This window comes from Pelophylax lessonae (genome assembly GCF_965119305.1).
Source record: "Pelophylax lessonae genome assembly, chromosome: 2".
In the NCBI taxonomy this organism is placed as follows: Eukaryota; Metazoa; Chordata; class Amphibia; order Anura; family Ranidae; genus Pelophylax; species Pelophylax lessonae.
This window is the reverse complement of record NC_138769.1, coordinates 710,103,121-710,117,723: the sequence shown is the minus strand read 5'-3', so window position 1 is coordinate 710,117,723 and position 14,603 is coordinate 710,103,121. Positions and strand designations below refer to the sequence as shown.

Here is a 14,603-nt window from a genome sequence, read left to right as displayed (position 1 = left end):
ACATACTTTTTTTTCCAGGTGTCTGCAGTCTGGTCACGTGACATCACAGGCCCTCTTCATCCTATGCTCCCTCTTGTGGTAGGTCATGTAATGACTCTGATGTCTGCAGCCTTCTTCTAGGAGTGCAGGGTGGGGAGCCAGGAAGAGAGGGGGGGTGGGGGGGTGACCCTGGCTATCTGTGCAGACCATCTTTCCTGTATTCTATTGTGTAATTAGCTACTTGCCTAAAAATAATAATCTGGGGGGGTAACATATATGTATGTATATATATATATATATATGTATGTATATATATATATATATATATATGTGTGTGTGTGTGTATATATATATATATATATATATATATATATATATATATATATATATATATATTCACACATTGAAGGAGAGTTTACTAAAACTGGTGCACACAGAATCTGGTGCAGTTGTGTCTAGTAACCAATCAGCTTCTAACTTCAGCTTGTTCACTAAGGGCTCTTTCACACAGGCGGACCGTTCAGATCCGTCTGTCAGTTTTTTTGGCGGATCTGAACAGTCCACCCATGCATCTCTATGGGGCATCGGATGTCAGCGGAGACATGTCCACTGACATCCGATCTGTCAAATCTGGACACATGGAAACCCTATTTTCCATCCGTCCAGCGGATTGGATGAGAACAGACAGACGGACTGTTTCCATCCAATTCCCCCATGAAGATGTATGGAGAACTGACAGCTGTGTCTCCGCACACAGCACAGAGAACAGCTGTCATCCTCCTGCTCAGCAGGGGGATCGGCGGATCGATCCCCCCACTGAGATAAACGGAGTCCGTCCGAGGGACGGATAGTGTGAAAGGTGCCTAAGCCCTCGTTCACATTGACTGCGTCTTGGAAATCATACGGTTGTCGGTGCAACTTGGAAGACATATGTGCAGCTATACGCGCAGATGTCTTTTCAAGTTGCACCCAAATTCGCCAAAATGAGTGCAGAAACTACTTTTGCAAAGTCGGCGTTGCAACGATTTGAACAGTGCCATTGCCAGTAATAGGTTGCAACTTGTCATGTGATGTGACCTGTCAAATCGCACGACAAGTCACTGTAATGTGAACGAGGACTTAGGCCTTAGGCAGATCGATTGCATCTGCCTGTCCTTTTTTTAGGCGGACCCGATCGGAGTGCCTATTGTTCTCTATGGGGCGGCAGATGTCAGCGGTCCGCTGTCACCCGGCAGCATCCGATCCGCTAAAAACAGACGGATAGGGATTTGTTCCCCATCTGTCCGGCAGATCTAATCGGATGACAGTCGAATGGAAATGGACACGCAGTCGGTTTCCATTCCAACCGCTCCATAGAGAACAGGTCCATGTCTGCTCTGCATAGCGGAGCAGACACAGACCTGTCATTCGCCTGCTCAGTGGAAATCAGCAGAGGGATCCTTCGCTGAGCAGACGGATCCACTTGTGTTAATTCCGCTCCGTTTGAAAGGGGCCTTAAGCTGGACACACACACTATACAATCTTCTTTAGATTTACCAAAACCATATAATATGAGGTCAAACCTAAACATCAATTTGTATGCAGTCAGGCAGGCCCTTGCATTACATAGCTGAAGGTGAATCTAAAGGAAATCAAACAACAAAAAATGTATAGTGTGTATCCAGCCTTAGGCTTGGACAATAAAACCTGGAAGATCATTAATTCTATATCAGTTTTTGCAGATGACACAAAATTGGGCAGGGCAATAACTGCACAGCATGAAGCAGATATCCTACAGAATGACCTGGACAAAATAACAGAGTGGGCAACGACATGGCAAATGAGGTTTAATGTGGAGAAGTGAAAGGTTTTGCACTTGGGGACTAAAAACATAAAAGCACAATACACTTTAGGAGGGGAACCCTTGGGGGAATCAAAAATGGAGAAGGATCTGGGAGTCTTGGTTGATAATAGATTAGGCAACAGCATGCAATGTCAAGCGGCAGCTGCCAAAGCCAGCAGAATATTAGCATGCATAAAGAAAGGGATGTATTCCAGAGATAAGACTATAATCCTTCCACTTTATAAAACTCTGGTCTGACCGCATCTGGAGTATTCTGTCCAGTTCTGGTCGCCGGTCCTCAGAAGGGATGTGTTGGAGCTGGAGAGAGTCCAGAGAAGGGCAACTAAACTAATTAGGGGATTGGAGGACCTTAATTATGAAGAGCGTCTGCAATCGCTTGATTTATTCTCCCTGGAGAAGAGACGTCTGAGGGGGGACATGATAGCAATTTATAAATATCTCAATGGGGATCTCAGCTTAGAAAACGGCTATTCAGTCAAAGGGATTGCATGAGCACTCGAGGGCATACAATGCGATTAGAGGAGAAGCGTTTTAACCTCAGGCAACGCAGGGGGTTCTTTACTGTTAGGGCTACAAGATTGTGGAATTCTCTACCACAAGAGGTGGTTTCTGCGGGTAGTATGGTGGCTTTCAAAAGACTCTTAGACGTACATCTCAAGGATCAGAACATTCAGGGGTATGGGAGATGATTACAGCCACACACACCTACACAGGTTGAACTGGATGGACTATTGTCTTTATTCAACCTCACCTACTATGTATGTACTACTATGTATACTATGTAAGCTGATTGGTTACTAGGCACAGCTGCACCAGATTCTGTGTGTTCTAGTTTTAGTAAATCTCCCCCGTTATCTTAGGCATCAATTGACTGATTTTGTGTCCTACAAATTTGATATATTTAATATATGTATGTGACATCAAATGGTACATTTTACATATAGAACACGCTGCATTCTGCTTCTTTGTCACCAGAGGGAGCTGCTCATCTAATTTTGGTACAGGCAGAAACTGTTGCTATTTCCAAATCTACATGGACCGTTATAATAAGGAAATGAGGAATTGACAAACTTGCTAAATATTAAGCTGGATACACACTATACAACTTTTGTTGGTAGATTTCCTTTAAATGTACGTTCAACTATGTAGTGCAAGGGCCTACCTGATTGCATACAAATTGAAAGTGTTTAGGTCTGACCTCATATATTATATGGTTTTGGTAAATCTAAAGGAAAAAATCTAAAGAAAATTGTAGTGTGTATCCAGCTTTAGAGGTGGTTTGATTTTAGTCTACAGACAAAATAGACCCCCCCCCCCCCTCCCTCCCTACTCCCCCTTACTGTGACTGTAACCGGTAAAGGGCTGGCAGGGACAGAAGTGTTTCCCATAGCATGGCACATACTTGGTCAGTACTGCTGATTAAAGTATCCAAGTGTTTAACCACTTGACCTCCGGAAGATTTTTACCCCCCTTCATGACCAGGCCACTTTTTGTGATACGGCACTGCGTTACTTTAACCACTTGCCAACTGCTTAATATATATATATATATATATATACACGTCGGCAGAGTGGCTCCTACAGGCAAAACCACGTACCGGTACGTTGGTCGCCTGGTGGCAGCTAGGGGGCGAGCGCGTGCCGCCAGTGTGCAGCGGGGAAGCTGATGCGTTTGTCAGGTGGCTCCGATTGCCGCCTGACACCCGTGATCGTTCCCCGCTGAGAGAGAAGGACGGCCGGCTGTTGTAAACACAACTGACCGTTCTTCTCTCTGGAATGATCACAGAGCTCATGTAGGATCACATGTCTCTATGGTCATCTCAGAAGCCACGCCCCCCCCACAGTTAGAATCACTCCCCTAGGGTCACATTTACCCCTTGAACAAAAATGTCAGTTAGGGGTCCGATCTGTCCGCTGCAATGTCACAGTCCTGCAAAAAATCGCAGATCGCCGCCATTACTAGTAAAAAAAAAACAAGAAACATGACATAAATCTTTCTCGTAGTTAGTCGAAGCGATACATTTTGCACAAACCAATCAAAATACGCTTATTGCGATTTTATTTTATTTTTTTACCAGAAATATGTAGCAGAAAACAAATTGGCCTAAAATACAAAAAAGTTTTTGATTTTTACTTTTTTTTTTTTTTTGAGAATGTCATATAGCAGAATGTGAAAAATATTGTTTTTTTTTCTTTCAAAATTGTCGCTCTTTTTTTGTTTATAGCGCAAAAAATAAAAATTGCACAGGTGATCAAATACCACCAAAAGAAATCTCTATTTGTGGAAAAAAAAGGACATCAATTTTATTTAGTTACAGCGTCGCACGACCGCGCAATTGTCCGTTAAAGTAACGCAGTGCCGAATCGCAAAATAGGGCCTGGTCATTAAGGGGGGCAAATCCTTCCGGACTTAAAGTGGTTAACTGACAATTGCGCGGTCGTGCAACGCTGTACCCAAATATAATTGATGTCCTTTTTTTTTCCCACAAACAGAGCTTTCTGTTGGTGGTATTTGATCAGCTGTGCGATTTTTATTTTTTGCTGATATCACACAGTATACATAATTCTCGCCTAGGTGAGGGTGGGGGAGGTAAAAGCTTTCCTTCCTTCTATATTTTGGTACCTTTCCTTTTCCTCTTTCCTTCCTTTTATTCCTTTTTTATTCTTTCTCTGCCTCATTTCTCCTTGCTAACTTCCTTTTTCTTCTTTCCTTCCTTCCTTTTTTCTTGCTACCTTCCTCTTCAATCCTTTCTCTTCCTTCCTTATTTCCTTTTTCTTCCTTCCTTTATTTCCTTTTTCTTCCTTCCTTTCTTCATTTTCCTTCCTTTCTTCCCTTTTCTTACTACCTTCCTTTTTTCTTCCTTCCTTTTTTCTTTCTTTCTTCCTTTTCCTTCCTTTCTTCCTTTTCCTTCCTTTCTTCCTTTTCCTTCCTTTCTTCCTTTTCCTTCCTTTCTTCCTTTTCCTTCCTTTTTTTCCTGTTCCTTCCTTTTTCTTCTTTCCTTCCTTCCTTTTTTCTTGCTACCTTCCTCTTCAATCCTTTCTTTTCCTTCCTTATTTCCTTTTTCTTCCTTCCTTTCTTCATTTTCCTTCCTTTCTTCCCTTTCCTTACTACCTTCCTTTTTTCTTTCTTTCTTCCTTTTCCTTCCTTTCTTCCTTTTCCTTCCTTTCTTCCTTTTCCTTCCTTTCTTCCTTTTCCTTCCTTTCTTCCTTTTCCTTCCTTTTTTTCCTGTTCCTTCCTTTTTCTTCTTTCCTTCCTTCCTTTTTTCTTGCTACCTTCCTCTTCAATCCTTTCTCTTCCTTCCTTATTTCCTTTTTCTTCCTTCCTTTCTTCATTTTCCTTCCTTTCTTCCCTTTCCTTACTACCTTCCTTTTTTCTTCCTTCCTTTTTTCTTCCTTTCTTCCTTTTCCTTCCTTTCTTCCTTTTCCTTCCTTTCTTCCTTTTCCTTCCTTTCTTCCTTTTCCTTCCTTTTTTTCCTTTTTCCTTCCTTTTTTTCCTGTTCCTTCCTTCCTTTTTTCTTGCTACCTTCCTCTTCAATCCTTTCTCTTCCTTCCTTATTTCCCTTTTCTTCCTTCCTTTCTTCATTTTCCTTCCTTTCTTCCCTTTCCTTACTACCTTCCTTTTTTCTTCCTTCCTTTTTTCTTCCTTTCTTCCTTTTTCTTCCTTTCTTCCTTTTTCTTCCTTTCTTCCTTTTTCTTCCTTTCTTCCTTTTCCTTCCTTCCGCTCTTCCTTTTTCTTTTTTCCTTCCTTCCTTCCTTCCATTTTCTTGCTACCTTCAAAGATTCAATTTTCCTTTTAAAGTATAACCAAAAGCAAAACTTTTTTTTTCCATTTTGGTAGAGTGGAGGATTAGAACCCCTGTCAGGTTTGTATTGCTGTCTGTAACCCCATTGGGGAGATTCACTATTTTTCCTGACACCAAAAGTGAAAAAAAAAAAACCTAATATTTTGGGTTGTCCCCAGAGCAATAATAGAGGTGAAATCTTTCAGCGGAGACACTCGTTCTGATGACTCTGCTGACATCCAGGGATTTCCTCACTTTGGAGAGATTTCCTCTCACATCCTGTTTTGGCTTTGGGACAGGAAGTGAAGGAAAATCTCCCCAATTGGACACAAATAGCAAAAAAAAAAAAAAACTGCCAGGGGTTATAACACTCTCTTACTCTATCCAAAATTTAAAAAATGTTGGCTTCAGTTCTAGTCTGTTGGCTTTATCATGTTGATTGGATGATATGTGTTTCTGTTTTTCTTGCCCCTATAGATTGTATGAGATACATATGAATGAAAGGAGGAGGTTTCTCCTTGGCACCGTTCTGTCCATCCAGAATACTGGCTTTACCTATCCAGCCTGTCAGAACTGCTTCTCCCGGGTGATACACACTGCAGACAGGTAGGAAACTATATTTCATATTCCCATTGCACACATTCCTGGATACAGACACATCTATATTGGGTGCTGGAGCGATCACCAGCTGGACCCTGGATATAGCACAGATAAGTATACAGGTTCTCCAGCACACCATGGATCTTGTACAGCAGTCCAAAACTTTTTATTGCAAAAGGATCACATCATAAAAAGGTAAGGGTAACGTTTCAGAGCCACGCAGGACCCCTTCGCCCTGGCATGTGATAGTAGGAAGCTCTGTCCTGTTTATTTCACACTGTCCACCAGATGGCGCAGTTCCCATACTTGTCTCATTCTTTTCTGCATAAAGCAATACAATGGGCTCTATGTGTGAGCTTCTCTAGACAAAACTTTTTTCTAACTTGGGATATTTTATAGGGAAGAGTTAGAGCCCCTGTCAGATTGTATTGCTGTCTATGTTTCCACTCGGGAGATGTACCCTCTCTATTTGTTCTGGTGACCATCGTTGGGGCAGAAAGTGTTGCAAAATCCTCGATTCAGCAGTTATTGGCACACTGGAATAGAGGGGACATCTTCCAATGAGGGCACCTGGAATAGAGGGGAAATCTTCCAATGAGGACACCTGGAATAGAGGGGAAATCTTCCAATGAGGGCACCTGGAATAGAGGGGACGTCTTCCAATGAGGGCACCTGGAATATAGGGGAAATCTTCCAATGAGGGCACCTGGAATAGAGGGGAAATCTTCCAATGAGGACACCTGGAATAGAGGGGAAATCTTCCAATGAGGGCACCTGGAATAGAGGGGAAATCTTCCAATGAGGACACCTGGAATAGAGGGGAAATCTTCCAATGAGGACACCTGGAATAGAGGGGAAATCTTCCAATGAGGGCACCTGGAATAGAGGGGAAATCTTCCAATGAGGGCACCTGGAATAGAGGGGACGTCTTCCAATGAGGGCACCTGGAATATAGGGGAAATCTTCCAATGAGGGCACCTGGAATAGAGGGGAAATCTTCCAATGAGGACACCTGGAATAGAGGGGAAATCTTCCAATGAGGGCACCTGGAATAGAGGGGAAATCTTCCAATGAGGGCACCTGGAATAGAGGGGAAATCTTCCAATGAGGACACCTGGAATAGAGGGGAAATCTTCCAATGAGGGCACCTGGAATAGAGGGGAAATCTTCCAATACCCCTGCTCACGTCTTCTCCTCCAGTCCCATTCCAAGCAGCAGAGCTTCGGTTACCCAGTACCTGACACTTCTGAACCCATGCAACTTGGGCTTATGCGCCCCTCCTTGACAGCAGAAGAACGCCTGCGGCGATGACAGAACAACCTTCGTCTGTACTGCGGAGAGGCTGGACACTTTGTACACTCATGCCCAGCGAAGCTGCGTAAGTGTCTTTCTATCTCTCCCTCAAGCTACCCAGAATATGTTATCAGTACCACTCACCTGGCTCTCTCTATTTCGTTCCAGCTTCCTGAAGGCCCGATCCCAATCACCGCTATAATTGATTCCGGGACATGCAGCTGCTTCATTGATTTAACTTTTGCGGTACAACAGCGCATTCCACTCCGGCCCAAGTCACAAGGACTCTCCATTTTCCTGGCAGACGGGTCTCACATTAAGTCTGGACCGGTAACCCAAGAAAAACCCCTCCTTTTGCCTGTAGTCACTCGTGAAAATCACAAGGAGTTTTTGAGCCTGGACGCCATTTCCTCTCCCCTGTTTCCAGCTATCCTGGGGTTACCCTGGCTACAGGCGCACAATCCACAAATAAATTGGACTTCCGGAGATATCAAGATCCAGTCCCCCTACTGCCAAAATCATTGCCTGCCAATACCTCCCAGTTCTTCTAGCACTCTGTTGTGTCTGGACTCCGATAAGGAGATACGTTCCTCCGTGCCAGAACCATATCATAAGTATCTGGACGTCTTCAGTGGGGGGCTGAGACCCTATCCCCTCATCGTCCCTATGATTGCCCGATCGAGCTGCTCCCAGCGGCCGAAATTCCTTTTCGGACGTATTTTCCTGTTATCTGAGCGTGAATTAGGCACCCTAAAGGACTATGTGGCAGAAAATCTAAAGAAGGGATTCATCCAACCTTCTACCTCCCCGGCGGGAGCTGGAATCTTTTTTGTGGAGCAGGACCATGTGCTCCGGCCCTGTGTGGGCTGTCGGGAGCTAAACAAAATTATGTGGAGCTAAACAAAATTATGGTTAAGAACCGTTACCCTCTGCCATTGATTCCCGAACTCTTTCAGAGACTGAGAACTGCCTCTGTATTTACCAAACTGAACCTACGGGGAGCTGACAACTTGGTCCGTATCAGGGAGGGGTATAAATGGAAGACAGCATTCCGCACCCGATTCGGTCACTAAGAATATCTGGTGATGCCCTTCGGTCTCTGTAACGCCCCGGACACTTTTCAGGATTTAGTTAACGATATTTTCCGAGACTACTTGGACATCTTCGTAATCGTATACTTGGATGATATCCTGGTTTTCTCTACCTCCCTAGTCCAGCATCGGGAACATGTTAGAAGGGTACTATACCGACTTCGGCAGCACTGAATCTACGCCAAAGCAGAAAAGTGCGAATTTGAACAGTAGAGTATCCAGTTCCTTGGTCTGGTGATTTCCTCAGAAGGGATCAGGATGGATCCACAAAAGGTCTCCGCCATTCTGGACTGGCCAGCACCTGTGGATAAGAAGGGGGTACAGTGCTTTGTGGGGTTTGCAAATTTTTACAGAAGATTTATCAAAGGGTTCTCCTCCATCCTCTCCCCTTTTACCCTGCTCACCAGACAGGGTACTTGATTACGCTGGACTCCCGAAGCTCAGGCCGCCTTCACAACTCTCAAAGAACTATTTACTTCTGCCCCTATTTTGAGTCACCCGGATCCCACCCTACCCTACTTACTCGAAGTCGATGCTTCTGAAATTGCGTTAGGAGCAGTTATCTCCCAAAAACACCAGGGTATCAAGGACTTAGTCCATCCGGTAGCCTTCTTTTCCCGTAAACTCTCGCCTGCGGAGAGGAATTACGACATGGGAGATCGGGAACTTCTCGCTATTAAGACCGCGCTGGAAGAGTGGAGGTACCTGTTGGAAGGAGCAGCATATCCCATCCTCATCTACACCGACCATAAGAACCCTAAATATTTAAGGACAGCCAAACGCCAGAAACCTCACCAAGCATGATAGGCGCTTTTCTTTTCTAGATTTTCATTTCACATCACGTACCGGCCGGGCTCAAAAAATATAAAACCAGATGCGCTCTTCCGGATGTACGATGGTCCAAAGGAAACTTTTGTACCAGACACCATCTTAAACGAGGGTAACTTCCTGTTACAGACGGATCTTCTATCTTTCCTGAGGCAAGCCACGGTAGATGTTCCCCGGGCTCCTGGAATTACGCTGATACCCAGGAATGGGTTACTATGGAGGGGAGACCAAATCTTTGTTCCTGAAAATGCCTGTGTGACCATCCTAGGACTCTGTCATGACCATCTGCTGGCAGGCCATTTTGGAATTCATAAAACCCTTGACCTTACTCATCGCATGTTCTGGTGGCCCGACTTGGAGAAGAGTAGCAAGCAGTACGTTACCTCTTGTGCCATCTGCACCTGAAGCAAGACTGCCTGAAGCAAAGCGTGGGGCTTGCTCAGACCACTACCAGTTCCTGACAGACCATGGAAGATGAATGCTATGGACTTTATTGTGGAGCTTCCCCCGTCAGATGGGTGTTCTGCCATTTTCGTAGTAGTGGACCGTTTGTCAAAGATGGCCCATTTCGTTGCCATTGAGGAACACACCTTCCGCTCCGGAGTCTGCACAGGTCTTTATCAAAGAAATAGTGAGGCTCCATGGGGTTCCAACAGACATTGTGTTGGATAGGGGGGTTCAGTTTACCTCTCGCTTCTGGAGAGCACTATGTGACTCTGAGGATCAAATTATCTATGTCCTCCGCTTACCATCCCCCAGACTAACGAGCAAACGGAGAGGACCAACCAGACTCTTGAGCAATATATCCGATGCTTCACCACCTTCGTCCAGGATGATTTGGTATCATTGCTACCCTTGGCGGAATTTGCTTACAACAATGCCAAGCATTCGGCTACTGGCCAGTCCCCGTATGCCAACTACGGGTTTCACCCGTCCTTTCTACCCTGCCTTGTTCCCGAATCCGCAGTATCAGCAGCCCGGGATATCGTGGATTTCCTCAAGCGTAACAGCAAACTTACAAGACGCTATGACCAAAGCTCAGACCTCCAATAAGGAGATTTTTGATAGAAAAAGGACAGGGGAACTAGTATTTCAACCTGGTGACCAGGTATGGCTGTCTACGGCAAATCTTTGATTGGCTTGCCCTTCAAAGAAACTGGCACCCAGATTTGTGGGTCCATTTCCGGTGAAGAGTTAATTAAATGAGGTGTCGTACGAACTTGCCCTACCCAACTCACATAAAATCCCATTTTCCATATGTCTTTATTGAAACCCGCAGTACCTGATCCTTTTCCGGATAGAAGCTCGGGACCGCCAACACCTGTAATTATCAACGGTGATGAGGAATTCGAGGTAGAGGCCATTGTAGACTGCAGAAGAAGGAGGGACCAGCTGCAATACCTGGTCAAATGGAAAGGCTACGGCCCCGAAGAGAATTCCTGGGAACCTGAGCGGAACGTTCATGCCCAAGAACTAATCCGTAACTTTTTCACAGCCATCCTCAGAAAATGAATCTTTTGGGCACCCGGAGGTTGCCCATGAGGAGGGGGCAATGTCAGGGATTCACTATTATGCGCAGGTGCACTGGCGCCGCAAACCAGCGAATGCCTTTGCGCATGCGCATATGCAGCGGCGCATTGAATAGTTAGAGGCTACCTTAGCGTCCTCCCGTTCCTTGTGAAAGCAATCACCATTAGCGCCAAATGGCCTATTCAAGGGCAGTGGTCACACTGAATCTTTGCTGTGTGATCTTCAGCTCTCCTGTCTCCCGTACCTGAATTTACCTGCTGTCCCTGATCACCTGACCTGGCTTGCCTCTATCCTTGCTAACCTGCTGCCCGCCCTGACCCTGGTTTGTCTCGACTACTCTTCTGCCTTATCCCGATCTGCTTTTCTGCTACCGGCTATTGGACCTGGTCCCGCTCTTGGCCTGGTTAGGGAATCCAGAGGACCACGACCTGGTGTTAGCAAGCAGCCAAATCCATCCCCACCATCAGGGGCCCTGGTGAAATCCGGCTAGCACTTGGACTCCGCGCCTCAGATGAATCTGTGTCTTGCTAAGTATCCTGTCAGCATCCCCGTCCTGGGATTGCACATAGTTCCAGGCTCTTCATCCGGTGAGAAATCCTTCTACACGTCAGGCTCTGCCACGACAACCCTGACAGTAAGCTTCTCACATTGTACATTGGAAGCTGAACCAAGTTAGATAGAGCCCACCTTAATTCCTGTCTGCAGGGCATCCAACATCAGTCAGCTCTTTCATTCCAAGCCTGACCCTCATTGGCCCACCCCTTTATATTCACTGGATTTAGGTTATTTTAATTATGGAGGATCACGTGTGCTTTGTCTTGAGTGGTCTGCATACAAATACAGTCTGCTTAGAGACGTACTACTCCAGACTGAAATCCACACATCAAGGCATTTTGATAATTGCATAACTCCTTCCAAGAGCCGGCCCACTGCTGGCATTGGGGCGAGGGTTGTTAAGAGGACTACTAGGGGGTTTTGATGTTTTTGATAAGCTATCTACAGCACCCTGCCGGGCCCTCCCGTCAGGTATGATCTTCCTGCACTGCATTGAGCAGCACAGAGACCCAGTGATGGTGTCACTGGGTCTAAAACAAGGTACATTGTAAATATAGAAAGGTTTTTATTTTGTGTTTTTTTTTTTTTTTTTATATTCGCATGTTGATGAGGGGGGGAAAGGAGGAACCAGGATAGGCAAAATATAAACAAATTAAATAGCTTTAAATTAAGATATAAACTATATTTACCAAAAGTATTGGGACGCCTGCCTTTACACGCACGTGAACTTTAATGGCATCCCAGTCTTAGTTCGTAGGGTTCAATATTGAGTTGGCCCACACTTAACATCTATAACAGCTTCAACTCTTCTGGGAAGGCTGTCCACAAGGTTTAGGAGTGTGTCTATGGGAATGTTTGATCATTCTTCCAGAAGCGCTTTTGTGAGGTCAGGCACTGATGTTGGACGTAAAGGCCTGGCTCGCATTCTCCCCCTCTTATTCATCCCAAAGGTGTTCTATCGGGTTGAGGTCAGGGCTCTGTGCAGGCCAATCAAGTTCCTCCACCCCAAACTCACTCATCCATGTCTTTATGGGCATTGAGGAGATTACAGGAGACAGGCAGTTACTCTAGGAGAGCTGGACTGGGTCAAAGAAGGTCCTTAACCCATCAGCAGGACCGGTATCTGCTCCTTTGTGCAAGGAGGAACAGGATGAGCACTGCCAGAGCCCTGCAAAATGACATTCTGCAGGCCACTGGTGTGAATGTCTCTGACCAAACAATCGGAAACAGACTTCGTGAGGGTGACTTGAAGGCCTGATGTCCTCTGATGGGCCCTGTGCTTATTGCCTGGCACTGGGGAGCTCAATTGGCATTTGTCATTGAACACCAGAATTGGCAGGTCCGCCACTGGGGCTCTGTGCTTTTCACAGATGACAGCAGGTTCACCCTGAGCACATGTGATAGACGTGAAAGGGTTTGGAGAAGCCGCGGAGAACGTTCTGCTGCCTGTAACATCGTTCAGCATGGCCGGTTTGGTGGTGGGTCAGTGATGGTCTGGGGAGGAATATCCATGGAGGGACGCATAGACCTCTACAGGCTAGACAATGGCACCCTGAATGCAATTCGGTATCGTGTTGAAATACTTGGACCCATTGTCAAACCCTACACTGGTGCAGAGGGTTCTGGGTTCTCCTGGTGTATGACAATGCCCGGCCTCATGTGGTGAGAGTATGCAGCCAGTTCCTGGAGGATGAAGGAATTGATACCATTGAATGGCCCCCACGCTCGCCTGACCTAAATCCAATAGAACACCTCTGGGACATTATCTTTTGGTCCATCCGACCCCACCTGGTTGCACCTCAGTCTGTTCAGGGGTTCTGTGATGACCTGGTCCAGAAATACCCCAGGACACCATCCATCGTCTCATTAGGAGCATGCCCCGACATTGTCAGGCATGCATACAAGCACGTGGGGGCCATACAAAGTACTGAGTACCATTTTGAGTTGCTGCAATGAAATTCAGCAAAATGGACTAGCCTGCTGCATCATTTTCTCACTTTGTTTTTTGTGGTGTCTTTGAATTCAGCCCTCTGTAGGATGATAATTTTCATTTCCTAACACATTACCCACCAGTTCATATCAGTATAGATATCCAGCATGCTGTTTTTCCTCATTGAGATTTGATGTGTTTTTTGAGCTGTGTGTGTGTGTGTGTGTATATATATCTCACTCTTTCTCATACTGGTCACTCGAAGTTCAACATGGCACCTCCTGGCAAAGAACTCTGAGGATCTGAAAAAACAAATTGTTGCTCTACATCAGGCATGTCCAACCTGCGGCCCGGGGAAGTCGAGTTGGGGGCACAGCCACAGTGGCTTCCAACTAACTGTAGGCAGAGGCTGCCGCAGAGGGGAGGAAAGGGGGAGCGCTGACGGATTAAAAGAAGATCAGGGATCTCCTGCATACCCAGGGGCCACTGTCATACGAAGCCCTGCTTCCTGGACCAGCTCCTATGATAGAAAAAATTTCTCTACACTCAATGTGGCCCAGAGAAGCCTAAAGGTTGGACACCCATGCTCTACATAAAGATGGCCTAGGCTTTAAGAAGATTGCCAAGACCCTGAAACTGAGCTGCAGCACAGTGGCCAAGACCATACAGCGGTTTAATAGGACAGGTTCCACTCAGAACAGGCCTTGCCGTTGTTGACCAAAGAAGTCAAGTGCTCGTGCTAAGTGTCATATCCAGAGGTTGTCTTTGGGAAATAGACGTATGAGTGCTGCCAGCATTGCTGCAGAGGTTGAAGGGGTGGGGGGTCAGCCTGTCAGTGCTCAGACCATACGTCGCACACTGCATCAAATTGGTCTGCATGGCTGTCGTCCCAGAAGGAAGTCTCTTCTAAAGATGATGCACAAGAAAGCTCTCAAACAGTTTTCTGAGGACAAGTAGACTAAGGACATGGATTACTGGAACCATGTCCTGTGGTCTGATGAGACCAAGATAAACTTATCTGCTTTAGATAGTGTCAAGGGTGTGTGGCGGCATCCAGATGAGGAGTACAAAGACAAGTGTGTCTTGCCTACAGTCAAGCATGGTGGTGGGAGTGTCATGGTCTGGGGCTGCATGAGTGCTGCCGGCACTGGTAAGCTACAGTTCATTGAGGGA

The 14,603-nt window shown here is 45.8% G+C and overlaps 1 protein-coding gene across 1 annotated transcript in view; it reads left to right on the top strand.

Moving 5' to 3' along the window:
- The window catches only part of DDIAS (DNA damage induced apoptosis suppressor), a gene marked incomplete at its 3' end in the record, with an annotated part of 45,200 nt that overhangs the window by 8,194 nt on the left and 22,403 nt on the right, over positions 1-14,603 (top strand). Inside the window, exon 2 of the mRNA XM_082247228.1 lies at positions 6,081-6,209. Coding sequence (XP_082103354.1) covers positions 6,097-6,209 — 113 coding nt within the window. The 5' untranslated portion in view covers positions 6,081-6,096. The remainder of the gene's footprint in view (positions 1-6,080; positions 6,210-14,603) is intronic.